The sequence below is a fragment of the Aedes aegypti genome, chromosome 3 (genome assembly GCF_002204515.2).
Source record: "Aedes aegypti strain LVP_AGWG chromosome 3, AaegL5.0 Primary Assembly, whole genome shotgun sequence".
Taxonomy (NCBI): domain Eukaryota; kingdom Metazoa; phylum Arthropoda; class Insecta; order Diptera; family Culicidae; genus Aedes; species Aedes aegypti.
Genome location: NC_035109.1, coordinates 109,961,615 through 109,986,335, shown reverse-complemented (window position 1 = coordinate 109,986,335; position 24,721 = coordinate 109,961,615). Strand labels below are relative to the sequence as shown.

Sequence of the window (24,721 nt, the reverse complement as noted above, 5' to 3'; positions counted from 1 at the left end):
TTTCTTTATGGATAGCTTAAATGTGTGTGTGTCTGTTTTATATTATTATTTTTTTCAGTTTAACTCTCTGTCTCAATCAGGTTCTAAATTTAAATATTATTCGTTCTGAATTTCTGCTCGCGTTCATACTCGCACGTCTTTTTTTTTTTTGCGCGTGTTCTATTCCTTTTCACGTTATTTAGATTTTTTTTCTCCTAGAAGTTATAGTATATATATTGTATAGCTAGTTTTTTTTACTTCAATAATTCTATTTCTTGCTTTATGTATAAAAAATAATATTTCACGTGTCTTTTCGGCAACCCTCCACATTTGATAGTTCGAACTTCCCATAAAGTTATGGTGAATTTCAACCTTGAAACTACTTGTTTTTTCCCCGTTCCATTTTGCTTTTATCGGTAATATTACGCAGGTTTGCAATAATAATTATAATAAAATTGATGTTAGTCTTCAAAAATAAATAAGAGTCGGTTTCTCTCGGAACGCGGATTGTATCTCTTGTCCTCTATAGTTGTACACAACCGAACAGCACAAGGCGGTTAAAGAGAACATTTGCAGCTAAGGAAGGTTATAAATGAGGTGGTAAACATTGCTTACCAGATTATAGTACTACGGATGTTTTGTTCTGTTAGTTGCTGTAGTATGATTGCTTGGAGTTTTAGGGTTTATAAGTTAGACGAACCATTACTCTTCAAACGTTGTAGCTTTGTTCTATTTGGGAAGCGATAATTTTAAAATCAACTTGAGTAGCCCCTTTTCTTCAAAAATCAATTGGTCGTGCATCTATGAGGAATATTAAAACCTACTGCATACCCTTCGGCAACGCTGATTTGCACAAAAAACAATAAGTCCAACGAGTGATATTTTGAAGATAATAAATTTGTGTATGAAGACTGAGGCTAATGTTTCGTGTGAAACTTGAGTATTCAACTTCAACATCCTATTTCACAAATTTGATATTTGTTTCGAATTTTGAGATATGCATCTCTTTAAGTAGTACTTGAGAAGATCAGATATTGGATCACGCTTTCAAATATTAAAAGTGGTTCTTGGCGTTCAAAAACGATCAAACATTGCGAGGGACAGTTTTCATGCGAAGGGCACTGAACGCAACGTATGGAAAATAATCAATCAGAAATCAACCATCGTTTATAAAATCAATCAGCAGCTTTCCCTTCATTGCTGTTCCAGAGGAGTATATGTGTTTTATTTCGTTCAGTTAACATCCACAATTGTTGGGTCAATGTAATTATTGTAAACAATAGTAAAAAATCAAGCTGTACTTATTTTTAAATAATAGTTACTCACAAAAATAACGTACAACAGTAATTTTCTTATTTGCGACACTGTGAACAAAATGCAATTTAACATAATATACTATAAATTGATTCTTGAATTACTCTCAATCTTCAGAAGGTCCTATAAAAATAATATTGTTTCTTCCACTCCACCGAATGGACTTCTACAATTCTGGAAGTGTTGCACTTCCCCTAGCTCATTACGTTAACCTATTGCAGCTTTCGACGGATGCCTTCTTCTCTCCTACCCGCGGTTTCCATGATCCGTTCAATATCGCGTAAAAGCAAATCTAAGTGGAGTTTGGGTGTACATACTTCTATTGTTCGTTTTTTTTTTTTTTGTAGGAAACGCCTGTCTGTAGGAGCAAATAGGAATGAAACTTGCTTTCGCTGCGCAGATAATACGTAGGTCAGAACAACCTCGAGTGTCAACTATCTACACATAAAGACCGGCTTTTAGTGCAATGTTTTGCGTTACTCGTCGCTACTTTGCATCGGAAGAGGCGTTCTAGAGTTTGGTTCAAGGAGCAAATGCTGTGCCGAGGGTGGGACATTTTTTTCCGCGACTCAACTGAGAGGGGAGGGCGAGGGAAGCTGTGGAAAGGGATTTGTGTTGGGAAAAGGCTCAAGTGATTTGAAGGTATAAAAATATAGTCTGGAGAAACTAGTCAAAAATAATGATGATTTTCGATAACTTTGTATCAGTCCTCTCACCTCAGTGGTCTGAAAAGAAGGGAAAGAAATAGAATGTGAGAAAACACGGGTCTAATTTTTATTTGAAGAAATTAAGGTTGACTTAGAAGCAATCCTATCGTTATGAACAAAATCGACCAACGCGAATCCGGCACTCAATTAACTGAAGGAAATAAAAAAGATCAAATCTAGACCAACATGTGAGAATAACGAAACAACCGCTTAAAACTGAAGCTTCTTCCGTCTTTTAAAGACGCATTTGAACTAAATCATGTAAATTCTCATCATTAAACGATAGAGCTGGCTTTCCTCTAGGAAAAGTTACAGTTAACCATTTTCAATTATTTTCATTTAAATACGTATGTGGTGGACAGGAGAGGTGTTGGTTTGTAAACAATTTTTCGTTCTTTTCACACATTAATCTAGAAATATAAGGTAGGAGTGACATGATTTTGTATAAAAAATCGCGTTTCATTAACGTTGAAAACGTTGGTCTTGAAATGTTCGAAATGTATGTGGCTAATAAATAGATAGATAAGCAGGGCTGATAACTATTGAGTGTCTAAAAATGCGAACTGTAGAGACCAAGAATAGAAACCTCAAGAAGAAAGGACTCACAAAAGAGACCCAAAAGGAACCACAGAATATTCCAAAAGCAATTTTATAAAGATTTCTTAGAGAACCCCAGCATACTATTTTTAGAGGGTACTTCCTTCTAATAATTCCTCATGACATTGCGCCTGGTATTACACAAGGACTTTTTTAAAACTTGTTCAAGAATTTCATCAGATGTACATTCAGGCTTTTTGGACACAAATTTGGAAATTGGAGGAAGAATTCATGGACAATTTCTCAAAGTACTCACCAGAAGAATTTTTGAATTCGTTAAGGCCGCACGGGACGACACCCTATCCATTTCAAGAAGCAAATCCCAAGAACCACTCCATATATCGATGCGAAAATGTATCACTATGATTCTAAACATGTAGTGCACAACCCAATAAATTTTCAGCTTCATCGGTTCACTAAAACTCGAGATTTTCTTCCACAAAGTTTTGATGATAATTGTTAGAGTGAGACAAAAGATAGGGAAAATAACACGGTCTCCGGTGTCACCTTAAAGAATTCTACCAATTAGAACTCAAATTGCAGAAGTTATACCCTGAATGCCTTTAGGGATTAGTACCGAGGATTTCTATAGGATTTTTCACCACTCCTGGTAATTATTCTGGGATACCATGACTCCAGAAGTCCCACCAAAAATCCATCCCACAGATCTCTTTCTCTAGAGATTAGTAATGAAATGTATCTCCAAAATTTGTGATACCTCTAAGAATCCATCCGAGGGTTTCCTTCAAACATTACTTAAAGCATATCTTTATGCCTTTATGATGTTCTCGCATGAATCGTAGATTCTCTGAAGTTATACCTGGAGTGATTCCTGGAAGAATCCAACAAGGTATGCATGAAAAAACAATCAGGAGAAATAGCTTGCTTAAGAAATTCCAATTATATGATAAATCCTGTCAACTTCCTGTGAGAATCAAAAAGTCTCTGAAAGAATTCCTGGTGTAATTCCTCACGTTTTCACCAAGACTTTCTATACGGGATCCTTCAACAAATTGTTCAAGAGTTCGAGTAGGAAAAATAACAAGTCAAATTGTCCCATAATGAAAGGTAATCGCATATCAGTCCCACTCCAGATTGCCACACCGTGTAACACAGAAATGAACCGTGTTTTGATCATCTTAATATTTTTTTTAGATAGATACCGTAGTGAAAAGCAAATTGTGAAAGTTTCTTTAAGATTTGAACATGTTCCAACCCTCTGATTTTTTTTACTATTCGTATGAAAAACGAGTTTGGAAATTTCACACCCCATCTTCTCAATTCCTACTTTTTACAGATGGGACTGACTTGCGATTCACGGCAGCTTAGTCCTATAAAAATCTACCGGGAGAACTTCGATTGCATTGTAAGGTAGCAGTTTCAGGCAAAATATTGGGTATGAAGTGCATGAATTCAGATATGTGAACAATTTTGTAAATGAAACCACACAAGAAGGTCCATTATTAGCATTCCCAGGTGAAAAGATTCAAAGATGTTCCGAGAGATTTTTTCAGAGATTTCTTAAGGAGATTTTGTTATCTACTCCTCTTGCTCAATTGCAAATAAGGATACTTCTAGGACTTCCTTCAGAGTGTCCTGCAAAAAATTCTAAAGATTCCGAGGACCTTTTCCTTTTGGCTTTATCATATTTTTTCCAAGGATTCTCCCAGGGACCCTTTCTAGATTTTGCCCAGGAAGGTATATTAAATGATTTTTCAAGGATCCTCCATGAAATTTATTCAAGAACAATTTCATGAATTCTCACCATGCGTTCCTCAATCAAACTCTGCAGATACATAACAAATTCCCATAGTAATTTACCTAAGATTTTGTCAGTTATTTTGAGAAGTTCTATCAATGAGAAATCCTTCTTTAGAGGTTTTAACACATATTTCTCCAAGAATTGTTTCATACTTTGGTTCAAAAATACTTTTTTTTTTTCAAAATAAACAAAATTATTTTAAGGTAACCGAAGTCAGAAAGGAATTTTTAACAGACTAACAAGCTTGCACTCTGATCAAAAATATTTCTAGTATAGTTTTGTGATACATGCTTTGTTCTAAAACAAATTCTGCATTGAATTTTCAATTGATTATTCCTTATATGAAAAGATATTCAATGATAATTATTGCTCATATCATTTGATGAAAGCTCGAGTAGGAGAAAAGAAGCACGTATTCGCAACAACAAAAAAGGTCGATTATGACTTACCTCTACTCCCTGGTGATATCACTGCGATTACTACTAAACGCACAGACAATACACCACAGCACCAGGCGTTCATTTTCCGCGTCATTCTGCATCTATCCAAATTCTCTCAACTGCCCCTCCCGCGGCACCGGCTGGCAAATCCACACTGGTAGGTTAACCACCGGGGTTCTGTTGTTTTTGTTGTTGTTGTTGTCATTACTACTAAGATGGTTGTTACTACAAACTACTAGTACTACTGCATCGCACCGGCCGATTTGAGCAGGTTCAATTCTTTCTCCTTCGCTTGCACCACCGACCTCCAGTGGATGTCCTGTTCGATTACCTTCGACTCTAAGTTTTTCAGTATGATTTGCTGTATAGGAAGCGAAAGGTAAGTTAAATAGTTTGCAAAAAGGTGTTCCAATGTATAGTGGTCCAAATCGACAATTCAACAGGAAGAAAAAGCAAAAACAAAATTTATTATGAACAACTTTGACGATGACAATTTTGATCTAATTCCTCATATGAGCTTCGTTATTCTTGTCATTTTGAGGTTTTTGCCAAATTGTCGATTTGAACCATTGTGCAACGTGAAATACTTACAGTATCAGCTATAATTATCTTATATTGATCTACTGTTTTTTGCAGCTGCTCGTTCCTCAGCGCCAGTGCCTGCTGATCCTCGGCAGTGTCCGCCAACTCCGGTGCACCATTTTTGCTACTGCCCTCGTCGGTTTTCCCGTCGTGGGCATCATTTTGTTCATTTAAACTACTATTATTGTTAGCACTATTGTTACTACTCCTACTAGTGTTGTTGAAATTGTGGTGCACCGATTCGGTGCTGTTATTACTGGGGGTGGTGGTGGCCGAGAGGCGAACACATTCCTGCTGCTCCCGGATGCAGGTGACCGCCGATTCCAGCCAACTATGGAAGTTGGTGGCGTCCAGTGGCAGTGCCGAAACTATTTCCTGCGGGAGCAGTTTCACCAGCAGGTCCTTTGTTCGGTTCTGTTCCTCCAGTATTACCTTGTCGATGTCGACCTTCGGGGCTGGAGGTGCTTCTGCAACATGGTTAGACTTTTGTTGTGCTTTGCTAGCGGCCGCAGCGAGTTCCTGAACATAGGAAGAAATACACATTTGTTAAGCATTAACAATACCTAAACTAATTTAAGGATAAGGACAGTATCGAAAAGTAATTACCATCAGTGCACCAGATTCCGCTTATTTAAGGAAAGTTATGTGTTCAAATGTTGATTACAAAATCACTGTAGAGTCGATCAATACTATTTTTATGTCACGATGTAGTGTAAAGTATAGGCAATCAGCGACAAAAAAAAAATAAATTTGAAAAACATTCATAAAATACATATTTTATTGCATTTGTTACTGCATCTGTTCCTATTTTTGCTCACAATAAACAGTTTTTATGATGAACATACTAAGGTAATTTAGTTTTTTTGCATTTGCATTATTTCGAAATTATTTATTTATCCTGACATTTTTTTATGGTCAAACCATCACTACAACAGTAACACTGCATACTAAAATCGTCAGTATTTTTCATAAATTGTTTGCATGAATGGTTATTGAAACACACTAAGATTCTTACTGCTCCAATAGCTGCTCACAGAGTATTGTGCTTGTAATGTACCGTCAACGTACCAGTATCCGCTCATGTTCCAGTAGCCCGCTCACGAGTTAAAAAAGTAAGGTAATTTGAGTAAATACACAATAAAATGACCACAGTGTGATTCAATTTGTCGATTTGAACCGTATAGCGGCTATAGTTTTCAAATTAACTTTGTGTAAACTTATCTTTTTTCAGTGTGAGTGGATACTGATGCATTGATGGTAGGTAAATGATTATTCAACATGTGAAAATAATGGCAGATGACATCATTGGAAATTTGTTGATGTTACTAGACGATATCCGTGCGAAAAAGATAGCATTGTCACACGAAATGTCAGTTTTTACACTAGTGAGTGATAATAGACTCTATTAAATAGAGGCATGAGCGGCTAACTGGTGCACTAATGGTAGCAACATTCAAGACGGTCGTTCGCCAAACATAATGCATTTTTTGTACTGAAATCTCTGGAAACCAGATCCTCATCCAGATAAGGTAGAAAGTTCGTATCTTCGGCAAAGTTGTTCACTGCCCATAACTGCATAACAGTCACATTCGACATTTTTGACAAATTGGAGGTAATACCATGTAGAGTCATCAAATGATAAATACTTTCGATCAACGTACTGAAATCTGTGAGAATGTTCTAGAAAATTCGAAAAAAATACCAAGTTGTTTTGTCACATTGGTAATTATAACCGCATAACAGTCACATTAAGATTATAAATGAGCCTCGTAATGTAATAGCGATGAAATTTCTATCAGAATTATTTTCTGACTATTCATCTAGTATGCGATATGAGTTGTACAAAATATCAGCCTCAAATAAGCACTTTTGAATTCCTGGTTATTTTTAGAAATTTCAGTTTTCTCCCATACTGCCATTAAATGCAAACTTGGTATTCCATTTACTCAATGCCTACTTTTGTCGAATGTTACAAATATGCAGTTATGGGCAGTTCAGGAAGTCAAGGAAATCGGAAAGGCAAACCGTCCTTAATTTTACCGTTAAGTTGCATAAGTCAGCATATTTAATCAAATTCAATCTTGTGAACCAGATGAGATAGAAAGTTCGAGTTTTAGGCAAAGTTGTTCGGAAAATCAAGGACATCCGGGAAACAGTTTGATTAATAATTTTGGCATCAGGTGGCGCTATTGATCATGTTTAAATGGGTAGGTACTTTATTCTAGTTTTATCTCATGATTTTGACAAGAAAAAAGTTTTTTGCAAGGTTGTTCAGAGGGTCAAGGAAATCCGAAAAGCACACAGATTAGTTCATAATTTTGCACTAGGTGGCGGTAGTGAACATGTTGAATCTGTTGAATTGACAATTTTAAGCTAGTTCTGTATTGTGATCCTGATGAAATAGCAAGGACGGCAAACAGTTTGATTTGTTATTCTCCCTTTGGGTAGCGCTAATGAGCATGTGAAATTGAGCGTCTTAAGCTTGAAATTAAAGGGATGATCCCGTTATAAAACACATAATCATTGTTACTACGGTTCAATATAGCCATGAAAACCAACTTTTACTCTTGTTCTCCAACTCAATATCGAATGGAACATCCAGTTATGGAAAGTTGACCGTACCTAAAATTCATGATTTATCTACTAGTGATTCTGGTACGATTTACTTCATGTGAGAGTGGGTGAACTAACATCATATTCAAAGTCTTCAAGTCAAAACCTCCTCATATTCAAGTGATTTAGGATTGATTCCTTCATATCCACGTGATTCATGTTGATTCACTTCATGCCCAAGTGATTAATGTGTGATTCTCTTTATATTTATGTGTTTCAGGTTTGATTCACTTCATCTTTGAGTGATTTAGGTCTGACTCACTTCATATACAAGTGATTCAATTCCATTCGCTCTATACTTAAGCAATACAGGTCTGAATTACTTCATATTCACGTGATTCAGATTTGAATTACTTCATTCACATTCAAGTAATTCAGGTCTGATTCATTTCGAGTTTTATTTTTTTTTGTTCAGCTCCATTTCCTAGTGATGCATGTCTTTTAAGCAGTTTAGGACTGATTAACTTAATTTACTTATTACATAATTAAGTAATCCAGGTTTGACATCATATTCAAGAGTTTTAGGTCTGATTAACTTCATTATCAAGTGATTCAGTTCTGATAAGCACTTGAATTCCTAATGTTTCAGGTTTAAATCATTGGATATTCAAGACTCCAATTTTCTATCTTATCTAGATCAGACGATATAACTCGCTTGAAATCTTTAATTTTATTTGCTCACTAGCGACACCAAGCATTGAAAGGTCTGCTTTCTGGATGACCTTGACATCCGGTGCAACTGACTCGAACTTTCTATCTCATTTGGATCATGAGATAGATGCTTATTTTATATGTTCACTAGAGCCATCTAGCGGCAAAATTGCGAACCAAATTGTCTGCTATCCGGAAGTCCTTAACTTTTTGAACAACTTTTCCGAAGATTCGAACTTTTCATCTCATGTAGAACACAAGACAACACATGCTCAAAATGCTCAATTTGACATGCTCACTAGCGCCACCTAGCAGCGAAATTGCGAACCAAATCGTCTTTCTTCCAAATGTTCTTGGGGGTCGTCCATAAACCACGTGGACATTTATGGGGGGAGGGGGTCTCTGGCCAATGACAACGGTCAATACATTTTTTTTTTAATTGACAAATGACCACGAGAGGGAGGCGTCTGATAATTCATTTTTTTTTTATTTTCAGACCCCTCCCTCTCGTGGTCATTTGTCAATACAAAAAAAAGCCCCTTGGCTTTCTGGACAACTTAGCCGAAGACTCGAACTTTCTATGTCATGTGGATCAAAACAATGCTCAATTTTACATGCTCACTAGCGCCACCTAGCGGCAAAATTACAAACTAAATTGTTTGCCTTCCGGATTTCCTTGAGCCGTTGAAAAACTTTGCTGATTTTTCCTGTTTCCACCTCAAGGTGTTGTAATACTTATTTTTGTGAGGCCGTATTTATGACGGGTAGTGTAATTCAGAAAATTTCGCCTCAAAATGGATGAATCACCATTGTTTTTGTATTAGAGATGGGTAGTAGTATAGTACTGAGTTGTGTTTGATCCTTCGACTTTGACGCTTGCTCCTGCGGGAGCTGGCGATTGGGGCAGGATCAAACATGTCGCGCGTCGGTAAAGTGAAAGTGAAAAAAAACCGCGATCGTTTAGTTGTGTTTGATCCTTCGACCTTGACGCTTGCTCCTGCGGGGGCCGGCGATGAGGGCAGGATCAAACATGTCGCGCGTCGGTCGAGTGAAAGTGAAAAAAAAACCACGATCTCTTAGTTGTGTTTGATCCTTCGACCTTGACGCTTGCTCCTGCGGGAGCCGGCGATGAGGGCAGGATCAAATATGTCGCGCATCGGTCGAGTAAAGTGAAAAAGTGCCGCGTTCGATTAGTTCTTTTTGATCTTTCGACGGTGACGCTTGCTCCTGGGCAGTGCGTCAAGAAAACCCGAGCAGTCGACAGTTGTTTTCCCTCACGGGTCGCGCGCCTATTTTCTCTGAGTGCTTTTATATAGCCGAGCAAACGAGTGTAGCTGAAAGAGGATTGTTGTTGCTCAAGGATGACGGATCAATTGGTGAGCTCGTTTCATGCTACTATTTCTAATGTATAAAATATGTATGACTGCACCTTTAATCGTTGCAACGGTGAGACGTAAATATAATTTTTCAACAAACTTTGAAAAGTTCGTCACTGTGAGTGTCGACATAAACTCTGATTCATAAATTATTTATGTCTATTTTTTTTTTCAAAACACCTTTTTCCTTTTACCTTTATTTTTGTAATTAAAAAAAAACTTTGAATGGTTCGACACTACGAGTGTAGACTTGCGAAAGGTTCACTTTATTCAACAAACTTTGAAAGGTTCGTCACGTCAAGTGTCGGCATAATTTTTCTCTACATAGATATTGTTCATATCAAATGAGAATGTTATATTTACATATAAGCATGTTTATATCTCACCAATAATTATTTATCATGGTCTAATCGCTTATCAAAGTGAATCCTGTGACCCAACGATCCTCCCCATTAACAAACATCCCTCCCAGTAACCTTTGTGGAGATGCAGAGGCAAACACGGTCTCCAAATAGCAAAGGTTACACACTAACATTCCTTCCCCCAATCCCACCTGACTGCAAGGACGTGGCCGGCGCCGTTATTGACCATGTATAAATAGAGGCACTGAAATATGCACACTGAAGAAGATTATGGCCAATCCCAGCCGATCTTCTAGTTGATTCTTTGTGCATTTTCACTGACTTCGGTCAATCACGGAATAGCAACCATTGATATGTGTAGTCAGTCTAAGCTAAGCTAAGCTAAGCTAGAGATGGGTAGTAGTATAGTACTGGCAAGGATAAAGTATACAAAGGTAGATTTTCATACAAAATGGTCAAGTTTCGAGTTTGGCCTGTCTTCTAACTAACCGATTGACCTAAAATTTGGGCTGTTTTTTTAATAATTCAAATCCAACAGTTTTGAAGTTCTTGAAAAAAAAAATTGAGAAAAAATCTGAATTTTTTGAAAAAAAATTCTGATATGTTTGATTTGAAACATTTTTAAAATGTGTATATTTAGAAGAAAGCATGCCTTTTTTAGTTTGTTCTCTTAGATGAAATTCAAGACTTTGAAGAATGAACACTTGTGTCGATCAATACTATTTTATGTCACAATGTAGGTACATCGAAGTATAGGTAATCAGCGGCAAAATAAAAATAATTTGAAAAATGTTCATAAAAAAATATTCAATTGCATTTGTTACTGCATCTAAGTGTTCTTTCGCTCATGGTGAACAGATTTCGTGACGAACTTACTAAAATTTGTTATTTCGAATTTAGTTTTTTATCCTGATATTTTTTATAGTCAAACCATAACTACTACTGCAATAAAGAAGGCTTCATACTAAAATCGACATTTCTTTAAAATTTAGTTTAATTTTTTGCATGAGTGGTTATTGGAACACACAAAAATACCTAGCGATCCAATAACCGCTCACGAGGTCTTGTGTTTTCAATATAAAGAATTATTTTATCAAACAAAAATAATGTCAGACGACTTCATTTGAAATGTGTTAATATTTCTAGAATTGCTATATCCGTTCGAAAAATGTTGGTTTTTGACACGAGAAATCAATTTTTAAGGCGCAAGAGAAAATGGCACGAAAGTCAGAAATGAAAAAGCAGTTTTCTCCTTTTAAAACAACAAATTGATGAAAATAAAAACATACAGCCTTTTTATTTAGCAAATAAAAGAGTTGTGTTTTTATTTTTTTCGATTTGTCTATTTAAAGAGAGAAAACTGCTTTTTCAGTTTTGACTCTTGCACCATATTTACTTGGGTCTTAAACTTGTGAGCGGAAATAGGGGCTTGAGCGGATACTGGTGCACTGATGGTAGGTACAACAGTTAACATTTATATTTTGTGGTCTTGCTGATTGGAAACATGTTTGAGAATATATAATCGTAATTTACTGAAAAATGTTTAGTCATCTTTGCAGAGTTTTTGCTATTTTTAACATTTTGAGGTGTGTGCATTTTTTAAGACAAGTGGAAGTTAATTTAAAAAGCTTTTGTAACACTATATATAATGCAAAAATAGCACTTAGAGTCATAAGACAGTAGGTAGGATTGACCCAACTTTGCTGGATCAACTAAATATGTTGTCAATTACTTTTCGATACAGTTCTTAGAAAATAATAAAGGGTTGCTTGAAACTTACAACTTTACTACTTTCATTCGTGTTAGTGGTGCTCGATTTGGCGGTGTTATTTTGCGCAACTTGCAGTGCTTCTACCAACTTCCAGTTCTTCATGCGTAAATCCTGCAGCAGTTGAATCGGAACAGGCCAACGTAAGAGAGAGGACGTGGGAAGCGTGAGGGATGGTGCCGGATCCGGTTCCAGCGTTGTTTGTTGAAGGGACGCGGACAAGGGTTGGAAACAAAGAAAACAAAAGTACGCTGTAATTCCGTCTAACATAAGTCTCATACTGAGCGCGATAATTTACAAAAGCTTCCAGACGCGATTCTATAGCTGTGCATTTACAGCAAAATCAACACAAAGTTGTAAGTATCAAACATAAATCAATGGAAACAAGGAACGGTACTCACATTGTTCTTGGCCTTCTGCTCCTCGATTTGCTTCTGCAAATCTTCCTCGCGGGCACGCAGTTCCTTGGCCTGTTGCTCCTGCTCGGCCAGTTTTGTTTTATGCTCAGCAAGCTCGGAACGGCACACGGTCAGTTCGGTTTTGCTTGAATCTAAGGCATTCTGGAGATTTCGGATTTCCACCTTGCTGCACTCTTCGGCCTGGGTGTTGGCAGCGGTTGTTGCTGCCATCACAGCGGCAGCCTGCTTCTGCTTGTTCTGCAGTTCGCCGACTTGAGCCTTCACCTGTTCCAGCTCATAGCCTTGCTGTTGGCATGTCTTGACCAGTTCCTCGTTTTGGCTAGCCAGGATTCGCAGCTGCTTCACTTCGTTCTCATATGTGTTGAGCTCTAATTGAATAAACGTGTTTGTCAAATAAATGAACAATGATCAAGAAAGCATATTCCGTTTAACGTACCTTGCATGCGTTGGTTGATGATTTCGTCCTTCTGGTGTAGCAAAATTTCGTATTCAGTCTTCTTCTTGAGCAACTCCTGCAATACAAAAAAAAATCTTTGAGTTTGTACGCCAGTAACTACAACAGGGCTGGTAGTGAAAAATTATCTTCAAATAAGAACTTTAGAGACCAACAGGAGACCAAACAGGGACCAAAAAGAGGACATAGGAATTGAGAAGATACCAAACAGGAATCAAGAAAACTAAAAGAAGCAAATCAGGAGATAAGAATTTGATTTTCAAGATGTTCTGAAATATTACCCAAACCTTTTTTAAATTCCTCATGATACTCCTTTATGAATACGTTCAGTAATTGTTCCATCAATTTTAATAGGATTTCCTTCAAGATTTCTTGACAAGACCTCTTTAAGCATTTAACCAGTAATTCCTATCCATATATGATATGATATAATATGATCCAAGGAATGTCTTAGGATTTCCTCCAGAACTGTCGTTCAGGATTTCGTTCCTAGATTTCCTCCATAAATTTAAAGACAACAAAATTTCAAGGAAGTGCAGAAAGGAGTTTTTTCCAGGGATGTATCTAGCAATAGGGGGAAGTCTTTTATGGCCAGACAGTTTGAATTTTCCAAAAAACTAATCATTATATTAAGATTTCAGTATTCCAGGATGATATTCCGTGATTGACCAAGGTCAGTGAAGATGCACAAAGAATCAACTATAAGTTCGGCTGGGATTGGCCATAATCTTCTTCAGTGTGCATAATTCATTCTATTTATAAAGGATCAATAACGGCACCGGCCACGTCCTTGCAATCAGGTGGGAATAAAGGAAGTAATGTTAGTGTGTGACCTTTGCTATTCGGAGACCGTGTTTGCCTCTGCATCTCCACAAAGGTTACTGGGAGGGATGTTTGATAATGGGGAGGATCGTTGGGTCACATGATTCACTTTGATAAGACTATGGTAAACAATTATTTGTGAAATATAAACATGATTTTAAGTTTAATATTTTCAATTGTTATGAAAAATATCCAAGTAGACAGTCACCACTTGTAGACTACGGACGTGTTCAATATTTCTTCCCGCGATTTCAACGAGCTTTCTACAATGGCGAACGTTCGCAAAAATATTCTCGTCGTAGACTTTAGCGTTCTTCCAGTGCGGCCGGAAATTGCCAACATCGAGAAATTTTTGTGCGAGAATATTAAACTTGAACTGAAGGACGTCGCAACAATACAGTTTCATACCATACAGAACTGTATTTTGATCGAACTAAATAGTGCCGAATTAGCTAAACTGTATCAGAACGGTAATAATTTAAAGCATGTAATAGTTCACGAGGGAAGAAGTTTCAAGATACCGGTTTATGTTGATGATGCTGCGGTCACTGTTCGGATTCACGATCTGCCATCAGACATTCCTCATACAACTGTGAAAAAGTTTATGGAGGACAGATACGGTGTGGTACTTTCGATTGGGAGAGAGCGTTGGAAACATTATTTTCCAGGAATCCCGAATGGCGTTCGTTTGCTGAGGATGCATCTCTCCAAACCAATACCATCCTACATCGAAATCGAAAACCAGCAGACCCTGGTGACTTACGAGAATCAGGTTAAGAGTTGCCGGTTCTGCCAAAAAGAAACCCATCCGAATCGTAAGTGTTCGGAATTGGCACCAGAAACAATACCATCACTACCAGCAACCGAAACATCACTCTTCAACCAGATCGATTTCCCTGCTTTGACTGGAGCGGCAGATATCAACGGAAAAGAAATCACTCCACTAACACACAATGTCGCACCCATTGTCGCCTATCAAACTGGATCGCATTGTGCAAAAGAACCTATTGCTAATGCCAAAAAAGAGAAAACAGATACGGACAACAAAAGCGACACCGGCTCAACCTCAAGCGAAGTAACTGAAACAAAAAAACGGCGATTGTCAACTCGACCGCATAGAAACGACCCGAAGAAGATGTGTGTTCCACAGGGTTGCAAGAACGAGGGTATAACAGTTCATAGCGTTGAAAAAGTAAATCGAAAAATTGCTCAACAAAATGAAAATAATGTTGTATTATATGAAAATAATAGAGACGAACCAGCCTCTGGCTGAAATTCTCTCTAAAGCTAAGTACGCTGTTTCGCTCAAGAAAAGTAAAGAAATTCCTTGACTGAATGGGTCAAGAAATTTCCTACAGGGAGCCCCCTTTGAAGTGACATTTCTTCTCAACTGCGTACTGCGATCAGAAAAATGTGATTTTCTTGACCATTCCTTGGAAGAAATTTTCCACGCATCGAGATAGGCGATTCCTTTTCTTGTCAGTAGCAAACCAGCCTTAACAAAAAAAAAAATAAAATGTCGGCACTTGAAGTGGCGAACCATTCAAAGTTTGTTGAACAAATAGCTAAACACAATTTTCACAGCTGTCAGGAGGAAAGCATGTGTTACCATATTTTACTCATAAGAGAAGAAAAAAAATCTATTGGCTGGACCATCACAAAACACGCTTATGCCGACACTTACAGTGGTGAGCCTTTCAAAGTTTGTTGAATAAAGTGAACGTCTGGCAAGTCTCCACTTACAGTGTCGATCCATTCAGTTTTTTAAAGTACAAACATAAATGTTAAAGGAAAGGGGTGTTATGAAAAAAAAACGATCATAATTTATGAATGAGAGTTTATGGGGCCTATTTTGTAAATCGAGAAGATTCATGTGACTCGTCTATATTCATTGTCGATCAAAGCAAGCATGCATATTTCAGATGTCACCCGTCGACTCCCATAGTAATCCAGTCACATAGAGTGATAACTGTTTAAAAACTCGAGTGAAAGTGCTGAGTCGAGCAAATTTTCCGGTCGACAGTGACTCCAGTCGAGTCATTTTGATCGACTCGACTTATAAAATAGACCCCTATGCCGACACTCACAGTGACTAACCATTCATAGTTTGTTGAAAAATTATATTTAAGTCCCACCGTAATGATCAAATGTGCAACCATACATGAAACGAGCTCACCAATTGATTCTTCATCCTCGATTGAGCAGCCACAATCCACTTTCAGCTTTACTTGAAGCATATAGACAGACTAACTGAGAAACGCGATTTTTTTTTCGCACTCTTACAACGTTTCGGTACGCGTTTGGTCTTGATTCTGTCGCTCACCCTACAGGAGCATGCCATAGAATCGAACGACCACACACTACTAACCCTTTCACACTTAATTGATATTTTTTTCCAAAAATATTACATACAATCCCTGGATAATATTCTGCAGGATTTTCTGAAGGTATTTCTCGAAAAAATCGGATAAAATCCCTGAAGAAATTTGTGTAGAAATGATAAGAGGAAGTACTGAAATAACTGCTGTAGTAATTTTTAGTGTGAAACTTTTGATGAACTTTTGAAGAATCCACGAAGATGTTACTTGAGAAATGTTTGGAAAAACTACATAAGTCAGCGCTGAATCGAACGGTAGAAAACATTCTGAAGAAATGTTTGATTCCTACTTAGAGAAACTTCATGAAGAATCCCTGGTTGAAGTTATTAAGATATTCCTGGAAGATATTTTGATAGATTTCATCAAACAATGGATTTTCGGAGTGGATCCTGGGAAAAACGTGGACGTATTCTTGAACAAATCCACATGAAAATGACTAGAACTGGATTAAATCGGGTATAAACTGTGAGGAATTCTTCCTTTTAGGTACGGTTCTCCTTTAACGAATGTTATCGAAACTATGGAATAAATCATTTTTAATTTTCTTGGAAGAACTCCAAAAGAAAGATTCCTAGGGTCTCCTAGGGTATCAGCTGGAGAAATCTATATAAGAATCAATGGAAACATCTTTCGAGGAGATCCTGATACAATCCAGACATTTTTTATAAGAACACTGCGGAAATTTTTGGAAGTAGTACCGTTTTGATTCATATTACGGACAGCTTCTTATTTCGGACACTCTATTTTGTATGGGAAACATTTCACATGAAATGTTTCAATTTTTGCCGTTCAGAAACTCACACTTTCGAGGCTCATTTTAATCAAAATTTTCTATAGATATCTATAAAAATGTATAATACTCGACTACCTTAGACGCCTCTTTAGTGGTTTGTCAACTTCAAATAATGATTTTACTTGTCTTTTTATGATTTTCATGAGCTGTCCGGAATTTGAATCAAAGTGCCCGGAATATGGAGCAAGAGTAATGAAGCGCCCGGTATAAGAATCATGAACAGTCCACACATTTCTATTTATTTGAAATTATTCATGCATCAGAAACAAAATCTTCACCCACCATTCGAAAGTTAAGTGTTTTGAAGGCTCGATAGCGCCGAAGAATCATACAGATTAATTTAATTTATATGCTTCCTGATGGGTTATACTTCATTGAGGCCTTAAGTGTCCGTAATATGAATCAAAACGGTACCATTGGAGTTTTCAAGGATTTCTTGTAGCAAATTCTGAAGAAATTTCTATAAGCATTCCTTCAAAAACTAGTGGAGGAAATGATCGACGTGTTCCTGGGCGAATTGGTGGAGGAAGTCTCTGAAGGTATCCCTGAAAATATTCTAGTAGAAATCTGTGGATATGAGAATCATTAAAACTTTTCCTCGAGATATTTGAGAAGACATTTCTGAAGAACCTGTGGAATAGTAACGTAAAAGCTTTTGAAGACTCTAGCACATAAATATTCGGAGTTTTTGAAAACTTGCGTTAAAATAGAGATCAAGTCTCAACAAAGAAATTTCCTTGCAACCAGCCCTGCTACAACCCCCAGCAATCCCAACTTACCTCTTCGACCTGTAGTTTTTCATTCAACAACTGTCCCTTGGTCATCAGTTCACGTTGGAGCATTTGCATGTTCTCGTTCAATTGGGTGAGAGTGGCGGCGCTTTCCTGCGCAGCGGCATGCTTCTCGGAGAGTTGCAAATACTTAGCCTGCAGCTGTTGGAACTGGTGGGAGAGCGTTTGCTTTTCGGCAGCAAACTTTTCCGAAACGAGCTGGATCTGCTGGGTAAGGTTTTGAACTTCCAAGCGCTTAACGTTCAACTCTTCGGTGAAACTTTTCAGGGCCGCGCCATTGTGAGTTTTCTCGTTGTTCAACTCTTGGCGGAGTTCCTTCAACTTGGCATGCAATCCGGAAGCAGCATTCTGTTCTTCGAGCAATTGGTTTTCCTTTTCTTGCAACTGTTTCTTCAATTTCTGCAGCGGATCGGATGGATCGTTCCACTCGGACGGATCTTTAGTCAACGTGTCTTGCTGTTTGTTCAGCAGAAAGTCAATCAAGATTTGGATGTCATTACGAGGAAGGTCCGCTTTGCCAAGAATTCGAACCAACGATTGCACATTGGCAGCGTCCTGGACCTCAGCAGACAACTGTTGCGTGATGAGTTCATTTTTCTTTTTCTTATTGGACTTTTCCTTGTTGGATTGAACGTTGGCTGTTGCTGGTTTGGGTTCACTTACAACGGGAGCAACGGTAGCGACAGGGGCCACGACAGGAACAATGGGAATCTCTTCGACTGCACTGCCCTTCGGCGATGGCTTGACATGGTCCTTATTCTTGTTCTTGCGCTGCTCCTTGGGTGCCGGCTTGGCTCTGGATTCTTCCTCTTTCTGTATAGAATTAAAATGGAGAAATTAGGATTGTATCAAATTTGATCAGATAACATGTTTGACTACGTACATGCTGGCGGGCAATCTCGAGGGCGTCTTTGGGATGAATCTCTTCAAAATGATTGATCTCTTGAGCTGGTTCTTGCTTGACGAGAACGGGTTCCGTTTTGTTTAGAAGAATTCCTCCCTTTTGTTTGTTCTTTTTGCCTTGGTTTGGCTTGTCTTTTTTCTAGAAATAAACAGAAGAAATGTTTGTTTTTTTTTTCATTGTACTAAAGAATTATTTACTTAAAATATAAGTACTTAATAATTATTCCGCAAACATTAAATAAACGATAATGCAGCTCACAACTAAGGGTTCATGCTCGAAGAGCGACAAGACTTATTAAAGATTTGAGGTTGTGCATACACCACTGGAAATAGCTCTCAAGGATTGCAAGGGGTAAGGATTTGTTGAAGCATCTAGAGTAAAGCAACCATTGGATTCCATAGGAACGATTGGTTGGACAGGGAGTGTCAAGTCGCAATTTATCGTGTTAAGGGAGTTGATTGAAAGGTGGAAGAGCACTACCACGAACACCTGAATGGCATGACAGAAGTCATAACAGCATCGTTACGGTGAAAAAGGGCGATGTGCCGTCACCCACGTTAAGTTATCGAACAAGCAAAGTGAAACAACTTAAGGTAAAGATAAACCGAAAATAAGCTTTCAATTTAAAAACGTACGAATCTGGAAAATCAGATTCAGGTCACTCAATAGTATTCATAATTCGATCATTTTTTTATCGTCACCTCAAGAACAATAAGGTCAAAATGTATAGACAAACTTTGTTTATGAAGTCGAAAGAGACTAATATTTTATTTGACCTAAGAGTAAGGTAAGAAAGGTGGTACTGGCATGGAAATTATTAGGGTTGCAATGCTAGTAATGGACCCCTTAGTAGCTGAAATTCATTCGCGACGCTTTTCCGCAATGATATCTCAGACCGGTATACGTTTTGTGGAGTCTAACAACAAATTCAATGTCTTTACTTCATAGTACGCCTATAGAGCATACAAAATCATTCGATTTTTCCAGCGAAATATACATTTTTAAAACTGTTGTCCGAATGCCTATTATGGACCCTCCTGGGGTTCATAATAGGATTGTTTACAAATTTGACGTTTCGTATTATGGACCCTCCATTTGATTCCCATGTAATCCGGCTTGCTGCCGACGTGCCTATTGCGCCTAACCAAATATTTTGCCTGAAACTGCTGACTTACAATGCAATCGAAGTTCCCCCGGTGGATTTTCATAGGAATAAGGTTGGTTTGAGTGTTGTTTTTTTGTTTTTCTTTAGGGGGTCCATAATACGCAAAGGGTCCATAACCGGCATTGACTCCCTAGATGGGTTCGGATAAGTTGGCAATTTGTTAAATAATAAAACACGTTATAAAGTATTGTATTATTTCCAAAATAATACAATACTTTATAACGTGTTTTATTATTTAACAAGTTGCCAACTTATCCGAACCCATCTAGGGAGTCAATGCCGGTAGATGGGTTCGGATAAGTTGGCAACTTGTTAAATAATAAAACACGTTATCTGGGGGCCCAGATAGCCGTAGCGGTAAACGCGCAGCTATTCAGCAAGACCAAGCTGAGGGTCGTGGGTTCGAATCCCACCGGTCGAGGATCTTTTCGGGTTGGAAATTTTCTCGACTTCCCAGGGCATAGAGTATCTTCGTACCTGCCACACGATATACACATGCAAAAATGGTCATTGGCATAGTAAGCTCTCAGTTAATAACTGTGGAAGTGCTCATAAGAACACTAAGCTGAGAAGCAGGCTTTGTCCCAGTGGGACGTAACGCCAGGAAGAAGAAGAATTATCTCCAAAAAAAAAAAACGATCGAGATTTATCACAATCACTTATTGAACAATGCGTATTGGGTCGAGGATCTTTTTGCGTTGAAGTTGTTTTCGCAAGCAGTTGCGTTACGAAAATCTCAAATGATATGGGATCATGCTTGAGATTTTCACGCTTGATTTGTAGCTCACACAGCGCAACAGCCAAAACATCATGTATGAGACGTATGCACAGCACTTATCGTTTGTTATTCTACTAGACATATAACAAACCTTTGTAATGTGAACAACAACTTTGGGTTTTAACAGATTTTCGATGAGTTATGATTGAATCATTTTTTAAGGCCTGAGCGCAAACAAATTATTTTCCACCAATATCTCATGCGTGAGTTTCGAATAAGTTTGCTCTCGCGGGAGAACTCAATGATTAAAATTTGAGTTTGAGTCTACCAATACTACTTCTAAGGGCACAAAATATCCTCGATATGCAATGCAACAGTGGCAAAGAAAGCTCTGCTTTGGTGTTCATATAACATAACGCTATGAAGCAGACTCTGTCCCAGTTTGCTACGTAATGCCAGAAAAGAAGAGCACCTAATAAGTTTCTAAAATGAATCGTGGTATGTGGCAATCGCAACATTGATCCACAATCATTTTCAAATTTTCTTTATCTTCTTACCTTATGTTGAGAATCGGTCAGCGCAAATGCCTCGGTCTCCACATATTCCACACTGGCGTTAGTCTTCTTGCTAGCATAGGTCAACGGGTTGATCTCCTCTTCCATTTGACTCTCGGAAGAGTTCGAATCGCTTTCCGCTTCAGCCGCGTCGGATTCCTTCACAGCCGCAGCGCTCTTTTGCTTCTGCTGTTGCGGTTTCTTGTTCACTTTCTTGCCCTTCTTGTGCGCGTTGTCCTTACCGGTGGAAGCGGCCTTGGCCGTTCCGGCTGTACCCAGAATCTTTTCGCGCATCTCACGCTTCTCCTTCAGTTCCTCTTCAAACGATTTGCCCGACAGAGGCTTGAGCAGGAAGAAATGCAGTCCCAAAAGCGAGACCAGGGTCCCAACGAGGATTACGACAAAGATAGACAGATCCATATTTGCATGATTCGGTTCACGGACAACGGGTAATAGACTATTCCGGTCGAGGAATGAAGGACACTACCACACGAACACAAAATACGAAATGGCCTAAGCACTATGAACACGTTTGCCGATGCCAGTCACTGCAAAGAGATAGAAAGAGAAATAATTGATTAACTTTTATTTTTAATTTGATGATAACTTGTTACACAATTGAGCGAACATCACATGGCCCGGAAAGAAACGCGAAATTATTTGCAATCAAATAGAAAAAGCCGATGTGGGTGCGTTTAAGGCGGTAGAGAGGAATCGTTAGTAGCGGTGGTTTGATGGACATCCCAGTCGTTCGCCACTGATCAAACCAACTCTCGATCGCGAATTTTATTCATCAGTGTTTGAACCGAGATTTGGATCATTAGGCCCATTACATAATTTAAACAACACCCGAAGTGACTGAATCAATTTTTGTTACGGAGAGATTTCGAAAAGCGTAATATGTGTGTTATTTACTGCTTTCAAAAGTTTAAAAAAAAAACACAGAAAGTTAGACTGCGCCGTTTGTTCTTCATGGAACATTAACAATAATTGTCTTATATAATAAAATAAACCAAATAGAGAACAATCGTAGAGTAGAAGATACGAAACATGGCATACTCCAAGAGTAATGTTATAATAAGTATCTTTAGAGAATCTTAGCAGACTATTTTCAGAGCACACTGTTAAGGAATGCTTTGGAGATTCCTTGCGACTTAACGATTTTTATTTTAAATAAGTCATGCAGCAGGGAGTTATTTAACATATTTCGCCAGGAATTTCTTTACAAACTAATTGTGTCATTTGCACAAAATTTCATCCAGTTATTACCCCCAAGATTTGTCCAGGAATTCATCCATTCTATCACGGATTTATCTTCTTCTTGGCATTACTGGGACACACTGAAACAGATCCTACTTCTCAGTTTAGTGTATTTATGAGCACTTCCACTTTTATTAACTGATTTAAGAGATTTTCACCTTTATTAACATAATTTTGTTATTCGAAGTCCTAGAACTTTGGTGTCTTCGGCAACTTTTCTTATTTTTACACGTTCTAAAACTCTAGGACGTGAAATAAAAAAGTTTTCATCGCAGCGCCACCTATGCGTGAAAAGAAGTTTTTCCAAATTTCCAAAGCAGTTTTTCAGTGTTCTTCAGGATTTCCTTCAAAATCATTGTTCAGATGATACCTTTAGGAGTTATCCCAAAGATTTCTCCTGAGCTTCCTTCAAAAAAATCTACTAGAATAATTCATGCTTTATTTATGATCTCACCCTAAAGGAATTTTAATAGGATGTTTTCTTCTCTGGAAGAATTCTTGTAGAAATCCAATGAAAAACCAGTGCCGGTACCAATGGTTGTAATGGACTATGGAATAAAACGTATACTTTTGAGCTTGAGCGGAGGTCGTCCGTGGTTGCTACTCCAGTATCAGCTGCACTTACACAAGGAACCAATCAGATGAATGTTTGGGACTAACAGACACCCCCAGTGTATATGTGCTGGTGATCTTCTATGCTTAGGCAACAATGGCGCCTCCAACGTCCGAATGCAACCAATCAGGGGAAGGGGGAGAAATTGATGCAGCATTGTAATTATTTCATATTAGAACATTTCAACAACATTAAGGCCACGTGCATGATGGAGTATGGTCAGAGCATGAATTTAGGCAATTTTGCGCTCATTAGTATTGTGCACTTTGAAAGATTATAGGCAGTGTTCATTTAATAAGTAACGCTAAAATTTGGTAGTTTTCGACCCCTTGCCCCCAACCGTAACTCTTTTTGTATGAAAAATTTCAAATTTTTGTATGAACCATAACGCTTGAGCCTACTCTCCCCACTCCCTAGAGTGTTACGTAATTTGTAGATGGGGTCATACATAGGTTTTCGCTTTCAAATTTCGTTGAAACGTGGTTAGCCACGTAGGGTAAGTTAGTTAGACCATAAAAATTACATGCGCTATTTTGTATGGATAGATCGTCCCTAGTTTAGTCCAATTGCCAAATTTCAGCTTTTTATCTTATCAAAAAGTCATATGAATAATTCAGCTGTCGCTAGAATTTAGCTCACTTGCATCATTAGTGGCCGTCGTGTTGCAGTAGTCTAGTGGATCAAATGAGGGAAGCAGTTTTCTAAATAAAAGTATCAAAATGAAGAAATGTCACAAAGATGATTTTTAGACTCCATTCGAAAGATTTTAGTTGCTGCTCCGAGGAAAAAAATATTATGTAAAAATCAATTATTTTGTTTGAAATTCCTTGAATCATTGCCGAACGGCTATTACTGAACCTCTAGCGCGACTACTGGAGTATGTGTCCTAATAGTGGCTTAGGCGATTGTATGCTCAAAACAAAATTGGATCTCTCTTTTTATATTTTTTCCTTATAGTAGAGGTTGAAATCTTAGGATTGACACCGAAAGATCTCTTTTAGAATTTTCCGTTATTATGTCATGATTTTTTTGCTTAGATAATCCACTATTGGCACCGGCACAAATTGCTGGAGAAATCACTTGAGACTTGGATTTCTAGAGAGATCCCTACGTGTGTCCCAGAATGTATTTCTTGGGGAAACTCTGACACTGAAAAAAATATGGCTTTTCCTCGAAGCATCTGTGAAGGGGTTCTGCAGAACCGGTAGAAGAGCTATAAATGAATTTTTGTATTTTCTAGGATTTACATCAGGATTATTTTTAAGGAATCTTCGATATTTTTTTAGCAGAAATTCTGTTTTGATCAGATAACCAAGAAATTGGTCCATTATTGTATAATAGACTCTTTGAGAATTTCTTCATGAACCAACACAGCAATTTTCGTGGAATTTTCTTTAAAAAAAGATTCTGAAGGGTTCCATGGCGCAATATATGGAGGAAGCGTTCAAAAAGCTTTACCAGAAAAAAAGCTTTGAAGTTCTTTGAGAATTCCTCGGATAATATCTGGAAGTTTAATCAATCGATTCCGAAGCATTATTCCAATCAAGAGATTGAAACCGATAACTTGTCCCGCCGAGAAGGTGCACAAAAGCGAGATTTTCCAAAAATGTTGTACAAAATACAAAGGCGCGACTACAGAAGTGGTAATACCAAAAATCATGATAATCATTTAAACGCGGTTGAGAGATTAGTAAAAATT

At 37.9% G+C, this 24,721-nt stretch overlaps 1 protein-coding gene across 3 annotated transcripts in view; it reads right to left on the bottom strand.

Moving 5' to 3' along the window:
• LOC5564865 (ribosome-binding protein 1) overlaps positions 1–24,721 on the bottom strand; it is a 37,507-nt gene continuing 12,786 nt past the window's right edge. For 2 of the 3 annotated variants that reach the window (XM_021851647.1, XM_021851648.1), the window contains exons 2-10: positions 21,153–21,697; positions 18,692–18,850; positions 17,797–18,621; positions 13,007–13,082; positions 12,553–12,938; positions 12,164–12,265; positions 5,391–5,900; positions 4,809–5,160; positions 1–2,018 (exon numbers count right to left, since the gene is read on the bottom strand). In XM_021851647.1, coding sequence (XP_021707339.1) covers positions 5,041–5,160; positions 5,391–5,900; positions 12,164–12,265; positions 12,553–12,938; positions 13,007–13,082; positions 17,797–18,621; positions 18,692–18,850; positions 21,153–21,569 — 2,595 coding nt within the window. In that variant the 5' untranslated portion in view covers positions 21,570–21,697 and the 3' untranslated portion in view covers positions 1–2,018; positions 4,809–5,040. The remainder of the gene's footprint in view (positions 2,019–4,808; positions 5,161–5,390; positions 5,901–12,163; positions 12,266–12,552; positions 12,939–13,006; positions 13,083–17,796; positions 18,622–18,691; positions 18,851–21,152; positions 21,698–24,721) is intronic. The other variant, XM_001649163.2, reaches the window with a different exon arrangement.